General features: G+C 33.4%; 2 protein-coding genes across 3 annotated transcripts in view; one reads left to right on the forward strand and one right to left on the reverse strand.

The window, feature by feature from the left end:
• si:ch211-203k16.3 (fibrinogen-like protein 1) overlaps positions 1-16612 on the reverse strand; it is a 21217-nt gene extending 4605 nt beyond the window's left edge. The window contains exons 1-6 of the mRNA XM_058755637.1: positions 16584-16612; positions 16366-16503; positions 10404-10554; positions 7019-7532; positions 4010-4244; positions 747-884 (exon numbers count right to left, since the gene is read on the reverse strand). Coding sequence (XP_058611620.1) covers positions 747-884; positions 4010-4244; positions 7019-7363 — 718 coding nt within the window. The 5' untranslated portion in view covers positions 7364-7532; positions 10404-10554; positions 16366-16503; positions 16584-16612. The remainder of the gene's footprint in view (positions 1-746; positions 885-4009; positions 4245-7018; positions 7533-10403; positions 10555-16365; positions 16504-16583) is intronic.
• Positions 14591-18715, forward strand: pomcb (proopiomelanocortin b). 2 transcript variants are annotated; one of them, XM_058755638.1, is made up of 3 exons: positions 14591-14722; positions 16401-16520; positions 17495-18715. In XM_058755638.1, exons 2-3 carry the CDS (start codon positions 16401-16403, stop codon positions 18008-18010), a joined length of 636 nt encoding a protein of 211 aa, XP_058611621.1. In that variant the 5' UTR covers positions 14591-14722; the 3' UTR covers positions 18011-18715. The 2 variants fall into 2 exon arrangements, with proteins under 2 accessions (XP_058611621.1, XP_058611623.1); XM_058755640.1 differs by lacking the exon at positions 14591-14722 and adding an exon at positions 16138-16256.
• Positions 18716-18822: the final 107 nt, after the last annotated feature.

The raw sequence follows: 18822 nt of genomic DNA on the forward strand, positions 1-18822 counted from the left end.
TAATAAAAATGAGTTTTTCATTGTTTATTCATGTTAGTTCACAGTGCATTAACTAATGTTAACAAGCACAACTCGTGATTTTAATAATGCTATTAATTAAATGAATGTTGAAATTAAAATTAGCTAAGATTAATAAATGCTGTAGAAGAATTGTTCATTCTTAGATCATGCTAAGTTGCTAACTAATGTAGTTAAAGCTGCAGTCCGTAACTTTTGGCGCTCTAGCGGCTAATAAACAGAACTGCGTTAAATTAATTATAGTTAATTCATATATTTGAATTTGAACAATTTCTATATACATTTTATAAAAATATGTGGTAAAATAATTAAAATCTAAATCTAAATATCTAATAAATATATATGAACAAATTAATTTTAGCACTGGCATATTTTGTAGCAGATATGATATATAGTTGGGTTTCATTTATAAATGTGTGTGTACATGTTTTAACTTAATATACATTTAAATATTATATTTAATTATAAGCATATTTACAAACAAGATAAAAAATAATAAAAAAAATATTTTTTTAGTAACATGCTTTGTATAAGTGATGATAGAAATGATATAGATAGTTGGATTTAATATTAATATATATAATTATTATTTTTCTTTTATTATTATTGTTATTATTATTATTATTAAAGATCATCAAGATCGTCAGCTGACCCAAAACACCGGATCTGTCTATCCTTATCGACGAGTCCTGGACAGTCATTACTGCACGTGTTGCGTGGTTTCTTACCGTCCGCGTCCATATCGCAGTAGACTTCCACAGGCATGGCCCCTAGTGAGGGCACTACGGTGTAGATCCCAGAGCGACGCACTCCGTTATAGTAGATGGAGGCACAGTCGATGGGGCAGTTCCTGACATGCTGCACCTCTGGAGTAAAAACACATACAACTATATTAACATAATTCATATAAAAAACATATATTGTATAAAGGGTAAGCAATTTCAGTTCTCATTAAACAACATGAGATGATGAAGAGGTCATAAGTTTGGCTGTCTCATAAACTGTGCTATGATTTGTCACCCTCTGTTGGTTCAGGCCAGTAACTTAACCATAGTTCAATACTAGCTAAAGACTTAAAGGGATAGTACACCCAAAAAAGAAAATTCAGCAATCATTTACTCATTCTCATACCCATAAGACTTTGGTTAAACTTCGAAACACAAATTAAGATATTTTAATGAATACTTGATCTTTTTAATCCAAGATAGATGTCAATAAAAGCCTAAATTAAATCTGCTTGTCATATAAAGTGATTGTATGTCTTCCTAAGACTTAAATTAAATGCTTGTATGGATTCGTTTTAATGACACTTTTTATTACCTTTTTGAATTTTTAAAGTTTTGATTATTGGTTTCTTAATTTGTGTTTGAAAGATTAACCAAAGTCTTATGGGTTTGGAATGTCATTTTGTGAGTAAATGATGAAAGGAACTTTAATTTCTGGGTGAACTATGCCTTTTATGCACCACAAGAACATTGAAAGTCATGATAGAAAAGAAAAGCTCTGCCAAGTTCTACTAAAATCGTGTATACAATATATTGGGCTGGTTTCCCGGACAGGGTTTAAATGAAGCCAGGAGAAGGCTTAATCTAGAATAGTTAATCATGGTTTAAAAAATGGCTTTCCGAAACACATAAGTACAGATCACTAACTCCTGGACTATGGAGTCCTGAACTAAAATAAACTAGATTAATTTAAAACCAACTGTGCTAATCTGAATTAGCACAACAGAGGTTGCCTATAAAACATGGAATGAACCAAGAAAAGCCTAAAATTGTATGTAACTGAGAAGCAAATAGCAGCGGAAAAAAGACTGCAATCAAAAAAACAAAATAAACAAACAGAAAAATGTTACTGAACAAGAGAAAACTTTTTTTAAAGCAAGCTAAGTAAACTGCACATATCAGGTGTCGAATAATGAAAGAGGAATGCCTAGAAATCTCTTTGTAATGAATTCTTGCATAAATGATTGCAATCAGCTGTTGTTCTCAGTTTTGCAACATTTTATTATTATGATTCCTTATATTATACATAAAGCAGCTGTTTGAAAGAGAGAGAGAGAGAGAGAGAGAGTCATGGTCAGAATTATATTGGCACCCTAAAAAATATGATCAAAAAGTAATTGTAAAAATTAATCTGTTTTGTTTGTCCTTCTGATCTTTCATTAAAAAATCTTTTCAACAAAATCCTATTATGAAATTTTTTTTTTTTAATCTAATACACATTAGCCACAATTATTTGTAGTCCTAGAAATTATTATGAGTAAAATCCCTGAAGATCTATATTCCCATTCATATTTTTTAGAACACCAGGGTGACTAGAACCATATAAATTATCCAGCCATGACTTCCTGTTTTTACAGGAATATATATATATAAAGAAATATAAAGAAAAACAAAGACTAAATTCCCTTAATCATCCATCACAATGAGAAAAAATAAATACATAAATAAATATATATATATATATAAATAATGTGCAGCAACAGATTGTTGAGCTTTACAAAATATGAATTCAAGAAAATACAATTTCAAGACTATTCAAAATAGTAAAAAAAAAAAAAAAGAGCTAAAGTATTGAATATTTTATTTCCACCATTAGGACAATAATAAAGGGACTCTAATCAACAGAAAATGTTACAAATTAGCCTACAGTATATTGTCTGTGTCTATATTGTCCTAATGCAATGTGAGGAAGATAGTTTGAGTGGCCAAAGACTCTCCAAGGATCACAGCTGGAGAATTGCAGAAAATAGTTAAGTCTTGAGGTCAGAAAGAATTATAACGGGCCGTGGTTGGATCTTCCAACAGGACAGTGATCCAAAAGGACCATTAAAATCAACACAAAACTGGTTCACTAAGCACAAAAGGAAGGTTCTGCCATGGCCGTCCAGGTTCCCTGACCTGAACCCTGTAGTAAACTAAAGAGGAGAGAGTATCAACATGGAGCTGGGAATCTGAAGGATCTGGAGAGATTCTGTATGAAGGAATGGTCTCTGATCTCTTGTCAAGTGTTCTCCAAAGTCATCAGGCATTATCGGAGAGACTCATAGCTGTTAAACTGGTAAAAGGAGGTTGCAAAAAGTATTGAATAAAAGGGTGCCATTTTTGTGGCCAATGTCTGTGCATTAGAGAAAAACACTTCTTTTAAAATGAGATTTCCCTTCCCTTCCATTTGACTTCTATGAAAGTTTAGGGTTTTGTGTGTGGGTTTTTTTTTGGAATAAAAAAACTAAATGGTTAACAGTGCAGATTTATTTTCACAGGCTGCTTTGTTCATATCTACCAACAGTGCCAATAATTTTGATATATAAAGAATGGAAACACAACGTTAATCTGAAGTTAAACCTGCCTCCTGGTAGGTTTAATTTAAACCTCAATTTAGTCCTGAAGTAGCTCTATTCTTCCTCCAGGAAAATCAGCCTATTAAATTCTGGACTAGACTAAGTCTAAGACTATTTAAAAGCATGACAGAGAAAGCAGATTTCTGTTAATCTGGTTTAAAGGGCCATTTTAGTCTGGGAATAGGCTTAATCTCTGTCCGGGAAACTGGCCCATAGTGTTTAAAAAATAAATAATAATTAATTAAATATTATATTTTCATTAATTATGGTTAATATTATATATATATATTAGAAATATCTTTGAAGATTACTCAAAGCTTGGAATGACATGAGGAAGAGTAAATGATGAAAAATATTTCATTTTTGAGTAAACTAACCCTTTAAAGCATCACAAGAAAAATTGTCATGCTAGAAATGAAATGCTATGCTTGTGCACTTTATGAGATTAAAAGGGGGTGTCCACACTCTTTTGACTGTGTATACAATATATATTCTGTTTTGGATGCTGGCAAGATGTTATCCCAACCAGGCTTCTAAACTAGCTGACAGGAACGGGCAAGTCCTGATTTTGGATACTTATTGGTTAAGAAAAAAATAATCATGCAGCTTTGAGATAAAGCTTTTCCAAATTTCCCAGAGGTGGCTTACCGGGATGCAGGGCTTCCTGTGCACTGAGCATTGGGCTGGTGCGGACTATGTTGATCATGCAGCCCGGGTTACGCCTGACTTTTTCCACCAGCAAGGAAAGGTTCTGAATCTGGGCCTGGAGGTCATAGATCAATGAGCCCTGGATGTGCAACAAGGTCGTGGCCTCTGCGTAATGATCCTCCAGCTCGTGCAAGCGCTGCTCAATAGATGAATTATTACGGTTCTTCTCTTCACTCTGTGAAAGGTCAAATAGACAAACATCATGACTCCCAATCAAAAAAGTGATGTGAAGAACAATTCTTGTTAGCTTTTGCAAAATGAGACCTTCTCAAGTGGTTGCAGTGTATTGTGTGTGTTTGCGTTAAAGGCCAGGAGAGGGAGAGGCAGACAGGATCTGTCCGTGTGAATCATCCCCTCGTTTAACAGCATGAAGAGCTTAAGGGTGCGTACTAATGAAGGCACGTGGAGAGCGGTAAGGACTCCGGTGTTAATCTCGTTAACCCTCGGGTCAAGGAGACTTTAGGCTGAAAACCGTCAAGCTGAGTTGGCCGGAGCGACAAGGAATTTACAGAAGCGCTAGAAGGGAACACTTACTGTACAACAAAGCACTAGCGATGGCATCAGATGGCAATACTATGGTATTGTGTACCACGGTATTTAGCGATTATGATATACCATGATATTTACATAGTACTCCAAGGTACAGTACTTTCAATAATACTATGGTACTACCACCCTTACAAAAAAGTACTGTAGTGGTGCCATGCTACACAACATGAGATGATAATACTATGGTATTGTGAAATATAACATGGTATTCAAATTCAAGTACATGTATTTAAATGGTGCTGTTATGGTAAATGTCCAAAATACCATGCTAAATCCAAGTCCAAAACATGGTAGTACTAAGATACCACGTCCAAAAAAAAGCATATGTAAAATATTAGTGCATAGTATGTTACCATGGTACAAAACTATAGTATTATGCAAGTCAACAAACCATGGTATTACCATAGTAAATGTCTAAAAACATGATAACCATGACCATAAAAACATGGTAGTATCATAGTACATATCTTAAACACAAAGGTTGTCCCATGATACCATGCCCCAAAAAACCATGGTATATGTAAAATAGTAATGTATAGTATATGTTTCCATGTATATCCTAAAACCATAGTATTTTTATAACACTTTATAGTCATGTCAACATACCAAAAACTGTATTATGTAAAGACCCAAAAATCATGGTACTAACTTGGTACTTCATATCATGTCCACAAACAATGGTATGACCATATGTCCAAAACACATCATGGTACATCCATGGTATTTTTTTTTTTTTGGTACATGCACAAAATTTTGCACATGACAGAAATCAGTCAAATTACATAAATACATGTTTGGGAAAATAAAGTGATTTGATTGAATAGCCTCAAAACCAAGTACAAAAAATGCAATACCATTGTACACTTGGGTACATTTTTATTAGTGGATACTGGTAACTTTTTAAGTATTCATAAACATAAACAATTACTGTATACAATTTGTCAAACTATCATTATTGATGCATCATTTATAAGGTGTTGGAGAAATGTTATAATTAGAAGAATAAGATAATTAGATTGAATAGATTATAAATAAATAATATTTGTAAGAAGAACAATTATAAATAGCTAATAATACATCAACAATTAATTTAATTATTCTACATTATATTTATAACAAATCGAGTGCATATGAGTCATATTTGTCCCTCTGGATGGGTCTGAGATCGAGGATGTGGACTTGAGTGTGTGAGGAGGACTGTATTTATGTTGATGTTCCACCCATGAAACCGATTCTCATGTATGTCTGTTCTTCATCTGTATTGACTCAACAGCCAATGCCAAACCTGTAGGTCAAGCTTTCTGGTTACCTGATTAAGGTAGTACTTTCTGGCCAGAAGTTCTTTTTACGCGAATGTAGTATAGACTTCATCCTAAGATTGTTTTACAGACAAAACTCTGTGGAAAAACTGTAGCGATGATATTTAACTACATTTTCATTTCCTTTGACAGTAGCTCAGCCAACTTTTGGCTCTTTTACATCTGATTCCTTATATTGAATCGGTTTGTCTCAAACAGCCTGCTAAAAAAACACAAACAAACAATAGAAGCCCAATAGAAACCATGACAGAAATTCCAATGGTTTCCATTAAAATATCATTATAAACCATTAGCTTTTTCCAGTAAAACCATTAAAAAAATTCCTTTTTGTAGTGTGTTTTGGGTATTATTCCAATAGGATTTAACATCCCAGCAATAGAATCCATCACATACCAGTAGACACCATTATAGTTTCCATTAAAACCAGTACAATTCCCATCATAACCATTAAAACCATTACATTTTCTATTGTGTTTTGGGCAGGGTTCTATTGTTTTTTTCAGCAGGGAGCAATTTTTTCATAGTTGGTATTGAAAGGTCCGAATCATTCTAATGAATCATTCCGTCCCTCCTAGTGTAGGAAAGTTTGAATCATTCTACTGAATTCGTTCGTCCTAAACGTCCCTCTCTCACAAGCAGTGTCAGAAATCCGAACCATAGGTTCATTAGAACCTGAATCGGTTCATGATCGTTCATCCTAAATGGCCCTCTTTCTCATTAGTATAGCGTCGGAAATTTGAAACATTTGACTGAATCGGTTTGTCATAAACTATCACTCTGGCATATCAAAATCATTTAAGTGTATCCTCTAGTTCTGAACGTCTCTCTTTAGAATGCAGCATTTTAAATAATCCTATCATTTTATTGATTTGTTGAGGCCTCAAGAACAGATTCAAAAAGATTTGTTAATACTCTACATGGCATATTTAGGTCTTACAGCAAGTACATGTCTTCTATTACATCTAATTTGGTTATACATTAGGGACGTTTCGTTGTAAATGTAGGGTACAGTTCACATTTATAATATATATATATATGGAAACAAGGTAAATCCCAAAATTTTCATGCATTCTTGACTCACCTGCAGTTCTAAGACTTTGACTCGATGACGGTGGTTGCGAAGCTCTTCCTGAAGTTCGGACACTGTCTCCCGCAGGGCCAGAATCTGCTGTTTGCGTTCCTCGTTCTCATGAAGCCAGTATGACACCTCATCCGTACAGCGGAACATGTCCGGGCAGCGCTGGTCGTCCAGCTGGGGTAGTGTGGCCATGAGTCGACACATGCCGTCCTCCAGGACCTGATTGCTGTATTCTCCACACTGTGCCGTACTGACCTGATGCGTGTGCAGTGAGTGGTCATCATCGCTCGCACTTGTTGCCAGAAACAGTACAGCCAGCAAGAGGGGCGAGAGAGGCCTGCCCTCCATGTGATCGCTTCGGCTGACCCCCCTTCCCACCTTGTTGGAAGGACCCTGGGGGAGACGGCCAGGGTACAAGCTCTCTGACCTCCAGTCTCAAGTCTTGAGGAGAACTTGTCACACAGGAACACGGTCTAGGTGTTAGAGTCACTGTATAGACTCGGTTTCTGATGCAATTCTGAAAACAAAGCCAAAATCATTAAATAAATCTAAATAAAGAAATATTGTGTTGTATTAGCAGCAAAAGTAAACAAACAAATAAATAAATAAAAATTACTAAATAAATATGTTTTGCTGTATTACAATCTATTTATTTATTATAATTTATTTAATAATATTTATCATCATTTACATACATAATTATTTTATTTCATGTTTATTTTTCTACCATATCTTTTTAATAATTTATTTATTATTAATTGATTTAGATATTTACTATATTTCTAAAATGTCTTATATTTAAATGAATAAATATACTAATTATTTTATTTCATGTTTCATCAAATTTTATTAGAATTGATTTATTATTTATTTAGATATTTATTAAATCTTTAAAATGTCTTATTTACATTTAATATACTTAGTTATTTCATGATTGTTTAAATATATATTTTATTCAAATTTCTTATTTATTTAGCTATTTACTGTTTTTAAATTTGTTTACTTATGTAAATATACTACTTATTTCTTAATAATTATTTACATTATTTAATTGTTTACATATAATTGTATTTTATAATTATTCATATTATCATATTTTATTAGAATTTATGTATTTATGCAATTGCCTTCTGGATCAATATTGGCTGCTTATTGGATCAATAAAGGTAAAGACACAAGAATATCACAGAGACATGAGAAATCATGCAAAAATTACGTGGACATCATGGCAGCGAGTCTATGTGCAAGTACCACTTACACTTTCTTCTGAAAGTAAAAATCTAATTTTGAAGCCACTCTCTAATTCTTAATCAAAGTACCTTGCTCAAAGATGAATCATAGTTCTGCGACCCACACACGTTATGACGTCATTAGAAAAAGTTTGGCGAGATTGTTCATGGTCTATGATAATAACAGTAGATCTTTTATTTTAAGCACTCGGCGGTGTGACATTTCAGTGCGCTCATGCCAGAGAACTATAGGTCAGCTGTCAAAAACCACACTGTACTGAAGATGCTCTCTTGGGTTTAGGCTTAAGGGGAAAATAACATGATCTGTCATAAAGTCTCAATGTGATATTTGAAATAAATCCCACAAACACATCTTTAGGCATGTCCCTGCTCTTATTAGAATTCAGCCTGGTTGTCCTGATTAAGGCACAGGTTAAGGTGCTTTGGTGGCCCGTGTCACTTTTCTATGTGCTTATGTAGGTTCAAGAACACGGCAGCAGTGAAAGCACTTAACCTGGAAGAGGATGGGCATACTAAAAATAGTCAGTGTCACATTTATTCAGGAAATACATCAAAATCTCACTGAAACAGCTTGAATGTGAGAGTGAAAGTGTGGAATAAATTAACTGCACAAAGCCCAGAGCTGAACCTTGAATTCCCAAATCACCTATCAGTCCACATTAGTGGCTGACCTCATTGACGCTCGTGTCTGAGACATGTTTTAACTAATGTTTTAATCTAAACCTTTCCTCCGAGAATGGAAGCTATTACCTATTAATGTCCATGGTTTTGAAATTAAATGCTCAACAAGCACATATGGTTTGGTGTTCAAGTGTCCATATACCATACAGCTATTCCATACAGCAAGTCATTTGTTTTTTATTATTTTGCCCCTCTAATTTCCTGTTCCATTTTCATGTTTCATTCTTTAATGTCTTATTTTACTATTTTTATTAATGTAAAATAGAATTAATATTTATAGTCATTAATGATAATTAAATAATAATTAATATAATATTGTATGTAGTATAATAATATAAATTTAAAATATGTATATTTTTAGTAATTTAATCAGTAGAATATATATATATATATATATATATATATAATATAATAATTAAAAATACCAATTATATATATTAAATATATGTATTTTAGTCATATAATTATTAATAAAATAAATGTATTATATATATATATATATATATATATATTTACTGTTTAATATAATAAATTATATTTATACATTTAATATACATGCATTTTTAGTACATTTTAGTACATACATAAAATCTAATTTATATACACACAAACTAATATAATATAATAATATAACCTACTTAAAATTATTAAATGATTAATATTATTATTCGTACAAATACACATATTACAAATTATTAATACATTAACATTTGTTTTATGTATATATCCAGCATTATACAAATAAAATATACATAAAATGTAATTTTCTGCATTGTATTTGCAATAACATTTTGGTGTGGCTTTAAGTATACAAATACATTACAGGGCAACTGTTTATGCAAAATTATACCTATTGTTGGAAACAACCCTTTGTTTCACCGTCATTTATAGTCTGCATGCAGAAACAAAACCAATGCATTTTCATGTATTCCATCTCTCCTGTCAATCTAGTTCAGCAGGTGAACTCAGAAAGAAAAACGTGCAGGGAATGCCTTGATCTGACCCGTACTTTGCCTTGAGTAGACCTTTTAATGCTTTAGTATCATGTCTACCAAAGCACCTCGTGTCTCTGATCCAAGCCTAGTGCACTAGATCCATCAGAGAAATGCTGAATATGCCAAACCACATTACAGAGCAATGCCTGAGAGCCTTGAGCATTGCAGCATGAATAAAAGAATAACACTGAGAATCAATCATATTGATAAAGCATCCCATGCCTTAGAAATGACATTTTGATTAGAAGTGTGAATGTATATCGGTTTGTTTGGAGGGCGTTTGATTTACCCATGACTCCACACCTCATGCATCACACCATCTCACATGAGAGATTTCCCAAACTATTTACAAAGCTGTTGACGCATTGCTGATACGCTGTTACGTGCAGCGGTAACATTTCCCATAAGATGTCATCAGCAAGTAAGCTCTACAGGGAAACGGTGACAAGGCTTCATCTTTACCTGTTTCAGTGGTCGGAGACGTCCTGTTTGTCTTCTGGGGAAATACAGACGTATGCTGCCATCCTCGCTCGCTCTCTTTCTACACCTTAAGTGTTGCAGGATGGCTGATACGGTGGGCATCTTATCCTTGTAATCCTCTATAATTGGATTCCTGATTAGAAGAAAGAGAGGAGAGACAATCCAGACGCTCAACTACAGCCACTCAGACTATCCTTACAGTATATGTCTGAACAATCACACAGTTAATGTACCAAATTATGTTTGTTTAGGAAAAAGCCTGCTGTATCGTATTTAACAAAATATCCAAGGCCTTTAAATGATCAACATGATCAAAAATTTGCTGAAAAGACTTGTACGCATTACGCAATCTACTACACTGTAAAAAGTGATAAGTTGACTTAACTTAAAACAAATTGAGGAAACCCGTTGCCTTAAAATTTTTAAGTAAATAATAAAAAAAAAAAAAAAAAAAAAAGTTAAGTGAACTTGACAATTCCCTTAACTTATTTTTTTAAATGATCATTTACTTAAAAATTTTAAGGCAAAGGGTTTCCTCAATTATTTTAAGTTAAGTCAACTTATCACTTTTTACAGTGTACATGCTTTCTGTCGTCTGATTAGTAAATGCTTTTTTTAGTAAATAAAAGGCATTTCTGAAACTTCCACTTGTCTTTTTGAAATCTTAACTGATTTTTATCAAGTAAATTTAAAAATAACTTTTATATTGTTAGTAATATTTCAAGATGAACACTTACTGGACTGAAGCAGCTTAGGTTTACGTGATTATCCATATATCCCCATATTTATAAAAATCATGACATCAGGCATTTGAGGAATGTTTATTTGCTCGTTTCTCAATCATCATTGTATTGCATTATATTATATGTTCTGCACCCACAATAAAAACTACAGAGCTTTGACTATTAAAATAAGAATTTAAATATCATATTAGATATAGAGTGACAAATTATATTTATGTGCATTTTATATAAGCAGTCTGATTTACAAGCTGTCAGAATTTCATCCATTTAAAATTTCAAAAATGCATATTTTTGCTTAGTTTGAATAAAATGGAAAAGGTCAGATTTTCGCTTTTAAACACAAGATGCTCTTTGGAACACTATCAAATATGTACAAATATGTTTGTTGTTGTTATTTGTAACATTGCTGGACTGAATATTTGAACCAAAAAAATGAATTTCAAAATATTTTAACTTTTAGTTTAATTTGTAATGGGAAAAAAATGCATTTTCTAGTGGTCTCTGACGTTTGGACTTTGCTGTATGATACTAAGTTAAAACTGTGAGTCAAGCGTTGCACATCACATAAGGTTTGTTGTGTTTGCACGGCCCTCTAGAGGCTCTGCTTCCACAGAGAGAGACGTTTGAGATCCTGTTAACTAATTATTCTGATCTTGTCAGCACATCTGATCTACAGTTCAGTTAAAATGCAGCATCTGCTTATCCAAAGCAAATTGCACTCAAGATAAACATTTTATTAGTGCAGTGCATTCTCAGTGAATCAAACCCAACTTTGCTGTTGCTATAATTTTTGTTAATGTTTTTAATGACATTTTATTTATATATTTTCTGTTTTCTTTTTTTATTTTATTTTTATTTAAAGCTTTGGTAATTTTGTTGTGTATCTTTTCTTTTTTAAATATGTTTTTATTTATTACATTTTTAATTTGTTTTTATAATGTTTTATTTATTAGTTTTAGTTATATTTGTACTTCAAGTTAAAATAAACAAAATGAGAAATGTTGCCTTGAAAACTAGTTGAAATAAAGTTTTTCATATATTTATCATTTTATTTCATTTCAGTGATACAAGCAATTAAAAAAATGTTTTTATAGTTTTAGAAATGTTGGGACGTTTTTAAAATTTGAATAAAATGAACATAACAAATGTTTAAACTGAGAAATTTATATACATTAAAAATTTTATACAGAAAATTAGCTCATTTCAAATTTGATGCCTGCTACAATATAGTTCAAATAGTTGGGATAACTCTCAAAATAGTTGGGATGGGGGCATGTTTACCATGGTGTAGCATCTCCTCTTCTTTTCAAAACAGTTTGAAGATGTCTGGGCATCGAGGTTATGAGTTTCTGGAGTTTTGGTGTTGGAATTTGGTCCCATTCTTTCAGTTGGTCCCAAATTTCTCCCAGTTTGTGGTCGTCTTTGACGTATTTTTCGTTTAATGATGCGCCAAATGTTCTCTATAGGTGAAAGATCTGGACTGCAGGCAGGCCAATTCAGCACCCGGACTGTTCTACTACGAAGCCATGCTGTTGTAATAGCTGCAGTATGTGGATTTTGCATTGTCCTGCTGAAACAGACGTCGTCTGGAGGGGAGCATATGATGCTCTAAAACCTTTATATACCTTTCAGCATTCATAGTGCCTTCCAAAACATGCAAGCTGCCCATACCGTATGCACTTATGCAACCCCATACCATCAGAGATGCTAGCTTTTGAACTGAACGCTGATAACACGCTGGAAGGTCTCCCTCCTCTTTAGCCCGGAGGACACGGCGTCTGTGATTTCCAACAAGAATGTCAAATTTGGACTCGTCTGACCATAGAACACTTTTCCACTTTAAAACAGTCCATTTTAAATGAGCCTTGGCCCACAGGACACGACGGCGCTTCTGGACCATGTTCACATATGGCTTCCTTTTTGCATGATAGAGCTTTAGTTGGCATCTGCAGATGGCACGGCAGATTGTGTTTACCGACAGTGGTTTCTGGAAGTATTCCTGGGCCCATTTAGTAATGTCAATGACAGAATCATGCCGATGAGTGATGCAGCGTCGTCTGAGGGCCCGAAGACCACGGGCATCCAACAAAGGTCTTCGGCCTTGTCCCTTACGCACAGAGATTTCTCCAGTTTCTCTGAATCTTTTGATGATGTTATGCACTGTAGATGATGAGATTGGCAAAGCCTTTGCAATTTGACGTATTCCACAATCTTTTACGCACTCTTTCACAGATTGGAGAGCCTCTGCCCATCTTTATTTCTGAGAGACTCTGCCTCTCTAAGACATCCCTTTTATAGCTAATCATGTTACAGACCTGATGTCAATTAACTTTATTAGTTGCTAGATGTTCTCCAAGCTGAATCTTTTCAAAATGTCTTGTTTTTTCAGCGCTTTGTTGCCCCCATGCCAACTTTTTTGAGACCTGAAGCAGGCACCAAATTTGAAATGAGCTCATTTAGTGGATGAAAGTGTAAAATTTCTCCGTTTAAACATTTGTTATGTTCTCTGTTCTATTGTGAATAAAATATTGGCTCACGTGATTTGAAAGTCTTTTAGATTTCATTTTATTCAAATTTAAAAAAACGTCCCAACATTTCCGGAATTCGGGTTGTAGTTTTTGTTACTGCTGCTACACGCAAGCCATTATATTTACAATGGACACTGTTACATTTGTGTTACAAAAACTCTTTATAATCACTTAAAATATACCGCAAGAGCATCACCAAACCTTGAGCAACTATGATGCTGTTTTTAATCACATTCAAGTCTCGTGTTTTTTTCCCCCTGAATGACTAAGAATTAAAGTCACTCTTTTCTTCTTTTTCAGTGTATTAATGTGAGTGAGAGTGAAATTTAAAAAAAGAGTAATTGATTTATCACAAGTTACCACGACAACACAACATTAGCTTTCCTCCATTGTTAGTAATTACATTTGCTGCTGATGAACCTTGGGGCATAAATGGGCTTCATTAAGAAAAGAAGAAACAAATAGAAGCGAAAGAATAATTGTTCAGCTTGAGCTAAGCACTTAAGGTAATGCACATCTGGTCAGTCTGATCGATTTGCACACCGCTTGTATGCTGTTCCGATTGACAGGGAATATGTGATGTAAAATTACGTCATTCCACCTCAATTTCCTGAGTTAATTTTTGAATTTAGTTTCCAGGTGTCTCAAATGACGATCCATAATTCACCTGCCGTGTCCTGTGGATGTTTAATGTGTCAAAAACACAGGTGTGAAGATGCCCAAAAAGTATGAACGGTTTGTTTTTTATTAGTAATTTCCCCAATGCAACCACCTCCCCCCACCCACCTCAGCAGAGACCCACCTAATCATCTTCCAGCCTTGAGGGGTTGCCATGCACCTGTGAGTATATAAGAGAGCAGAGCTCATTCAGAAAATAAGAGAGAACAAGAGAGAGAGATCCATTCACACACGCCAGAAAAAAAAGTGCAAACCCAGAGCAGTGGAGGTGAGCTTGATAAGAGCTGGAGACCCAAAGAAGAGTCAAAAGAGGAGATTCAGAACCATAGAACTCATCTATAAATTCAGAAAGGTAAGAATATAGAATTTGAATGACTTTGCATTTGAACCATTGAATCATTGGTTAGTACTGTATCTGCTTATAAAGCTTCATTTATAAACAGTGTCACAAATGTGTCATTTATATATATATATATATATATATATATATATATATTTTTTTTTTTTTTTTTAACAAAAAAAAATTATAAAGTTAATTAAACAGCATGCATGACTCAGAATTCAACTTCAGAATTAAAGACAAAAGCTATAGATATCGATTAGCTTGAAAATTGCTTTTTATTGGAAACAACTTCATTACTATTATGTATAAAACTGATTTTTATGGTAAGCAAAGCTATAGCTTTATAAACTTCCTCACTGAATTACATTGACAAAAATAAAAATTGTCATTTGAATTAATACATTTAAATAATGATTATTATTAATACTAATTAGTATTTCTGTTTTAATTATTATATTTAATTTTTCATTCATTAAATATTTTTGTTGTATTTTAAACAAAACATATATACTTGTATTTTTTAAAAAGTTCTTCAGATAAAATTATTAAAATTAATTTGAGAAGGATCTCAAAAAAGCTGATCTAAAAATGTAATATGTGAAATAATAGATTTTAAATAATGATTTTTGTTTGTATTATTAGTATTATTTATGAAATGATCAAATATAAATGTGTTGTATTTAATATACATTTTTGTATATTTAAATGTAATATTTAAATTACTATTATTTACAATTATTAATACTATTTACTATTACTATTTTAATGATTAAATAATTTTGATGAATTTAAAATAAAACATACATTTTGTATTTTTATTTTCGTTTCATTTTAAAAGCATATGTTTATGTGTGTTTCTATAATAATATGCATTATTCTATATTAAATTACTGGGGGGAAATTAAAAGAAAAATATTATATTATAAATATCACTCATTTGATATTCATGACCATGGTGAAATCATATCCAATAATGAAGAAAAAAAAAAATCTATAACTTGATCCACTTGGTCTGATTTATAAAGAATAAAATATGAATAGACCTTTTTTCCCCTGTGAAATGGTGTAATATCTAATAGGATCATCAAAGGCTTTTGACTAATTCTGAGTTACTCATCATCATCCATACAAAAAACAATTTCTGTGGACTTTCATGGACAATCTTACTAATGAGTCTCAAACCTGCAAGACTACAGTCTGTTAACTGCAGCTGATTTATTTCATCGCTGACGCAACACTGCGGCTGACGTCGTGCTGTGATATTAATGGACCTCACAGATCTGTGTGTGTCATGACATCATCATAAAAACCATAAAAGGTCACGTACGAATGAATAGAGTAGATAAAAGTCTCTAAGTTCACTTTCTTTTAAGCATCCTGAACAAAGTCACCAATTAGAGAACGTTCAAATATCCGTGCCCTAATATAAAGAAGCTTTTTGAAGAGACATCCGTCTCGTAACCGTACGTGACCTGCCCACACGCCGTGATTGTGTGAGGACAGTCTGAGTGACTCTGATCCATTCAGCGCAATCAAATCAAAGGTGATTCAAGTGAAATACCTGAGCAATAAAACTCGTCCTTGACTTTATATATAGCTCAGTATCAGCCGTTTTCTTTTCAGCTTTCCATTCTGAGTCATACGAATGATACCTGAGGGATGATCTTGTCTTGTTTCTTGTTTTCAGATGCTCTGTCCTTCCTGGCTTTTGGCTGCAGCAGTCTTGTGTTTTCACAGTCCATATGTAGACGGCCGCTGCTTGGATTTGATAGACTGCATGGGCCTTAAAACTAATGAACAAAAATGGGTAAGATTCGTTTTAAGGCATTAATAACATGACTTAATAGATCATATTAAAGATGCACACTACCATTTAAAAGTTTGAGGTCAGCTGAAAGAAGCTCACCAAAGCTGCATTTATTTGATTCAAATACAGTTATTAGTTATATTGTGAAATATCATTACAATTTTAAATTTTAAAATGCAGTCCTTAAATATAAAAATGTTCTTATATGCTGATTTGGTGCTCAAGAAACATTATGTTGACAACAGTTGTGCTGCTTAATATTTTTGTCGAAACTGTGATAGAATTTAATTTTTAGAGATCTTTGATGAATAGAAAGTTCAAAAGAAAAGCATTTATATGAAACAGAAATATTTTGCATTATAAATGTATTTACTGTCAATTTTAGCAATTTAATGCATCCTTGTTGAATAAATGTATTCATTTCTTTAAAAAAAAAAAATCTTACCTCAAACTTTTGAATGGTAGCAAGTTGTTAAATTATAGTGTTTTGTCTTTGCAGTCATATGTAGACATATTTATATAATTAGCAATCAAACAGATCACAAACCTAACAATAATTTGATGTCATTAAAATCTAATTAAAAAGCAATTAAATCTAAAAAAAAAAAAGTCATTGGGGAAAAAAATAAATAATATTTTGCACAGGTAAAATAAAGAAAAATATTTTTAGAAGCTTTAAGACATTATTTCCTAAGATAATTAAGCACATTTAAAAATACTAACACTAAATTAAGGTAAAAAAGTACATTACTACATTTCAGATAAATTAGTATGAAATTTTTCTTTCTTTTGTTTATATTATATTATAATACATATTCTTAACAAATGTTATGAGATTCACCCAAGTATGGTGTAATCAATACACCATATCAAATCAAACTATCTGAATGCACCATAAACAAATGATCTGTTAAGCTTTGTACAGTCACGAACAACATCTGCATCCTCTCTCGTTCTCTGTCCTGACTCTACAGCAGTGTATCAGGCAGTGCAGATCTTCCAATTACGGGAGAGTTTCTTCATCTGAACAGCAGAACCGTGAAGAGGAGCTTGAGGAAGAGAGCCTGAGTTTGGGTTTGCTCTTATCAGCTCTGTCTCCTGATTCAACCGAGCTCCGAGATGCCACTGGAGAAGCCCCTCACAACGACGAGAGGAGGTCTTACTCCATGGAGCACTTCCGCTGGGGCAAACCCATGGGCCGCAAACGCCGACCCGTCAAAGTCTTCACCAGCAGCGCTCTGGAGGAGGAGCCCGAGGAGTCGGCGGAAAGCGTCCGTGTGGAGCGAGGGCAGAGCAGCACGCTGGACGTTCAGCAGAGGAACAATGCCAAGAGCAACGGGAAGTATCGCATGACTCATTTCCGCTGGAACGCCCCACCTGACAAGCGCTATGGAGGCTTCATGAGGCCGTATTCGGATCAATCCCATAAGCCCCTGCTCAAGCTCATACGAAATGCCATTGTTAAAGACGCGCAGCAGTTCAGAGATTAAGAGAGAAGAGAATGGACAGAATGTTTGGTGTCAAAACATTTAAATGTGTAACATGCAACCTTAATTTAAAAAAACAAAACAAAACATGCTGAACCAAAAAGACTGTCCAATGTAGAAAAAAAAAGGAAAAAGAAACAAACTAGCCAAATCACTTATATATTAAAGTCAGGGGATATCACATGACTACGAAAGGCCCATTACTTAACATTTACAATTCATTTACATGCTCGACACCATAACTATCACCTCTGGGATTTAAAAAGTAAGCATATTCAGAAATGCCAGCTGAGATAGTTTTACTGTAATATACTGTACATGAAATACATTAAAATGAATTTGCAATGTTGCCAGCTGTGGATTTCTGTGTTTGGATGGTGAGTTTATCCTCGAGTCCAACAACTGCCAGTTTGTGGACTGATCTGGACTGATTCATGTTGGAGGCAGATAGAAGTTCACACAAAAGTGAAAATTCTGTCATTATTTAATTTCCAAACCTGCAGTTTCTTTTTATCGGCTGAACACGAACAAAGATATTTTAAATAATGTTGGTAACCAAACAGTTGATGTTAACCATTGTCTTCAATAGAATTTTTTTTATACTATATATACATGATATCATCATGGCTACCGTCAACTGTTTGGTTACCAACATTCCTCAAAATATCTTCTTTTAACAGAAGAAAGAAACTCGTCTATAATTTTTACTGCATATTATAACATTTTGATGTCTAATATAACATTTTTTAAATCTGGAGCTAAAAGGAAATACAAGCAGAACCATATAATTTTATAATAACTTAATACATTTATAA

The sequence above is a fragment of the Onychostoma macrolepis genome, chromosome 20, assembly GCF_012432095.1.
Source record: "Onychostoma macrolepis isolate SWU-2019 chromosome 20, ASM1243209v1, whole genome shotgun sequence".
NCBI lineage: Eukaryota > Metazoa > Chordata > Actinopteri > Cypriniformes > Cyprinidae > Onychostoma > Onychostoma macrolepis.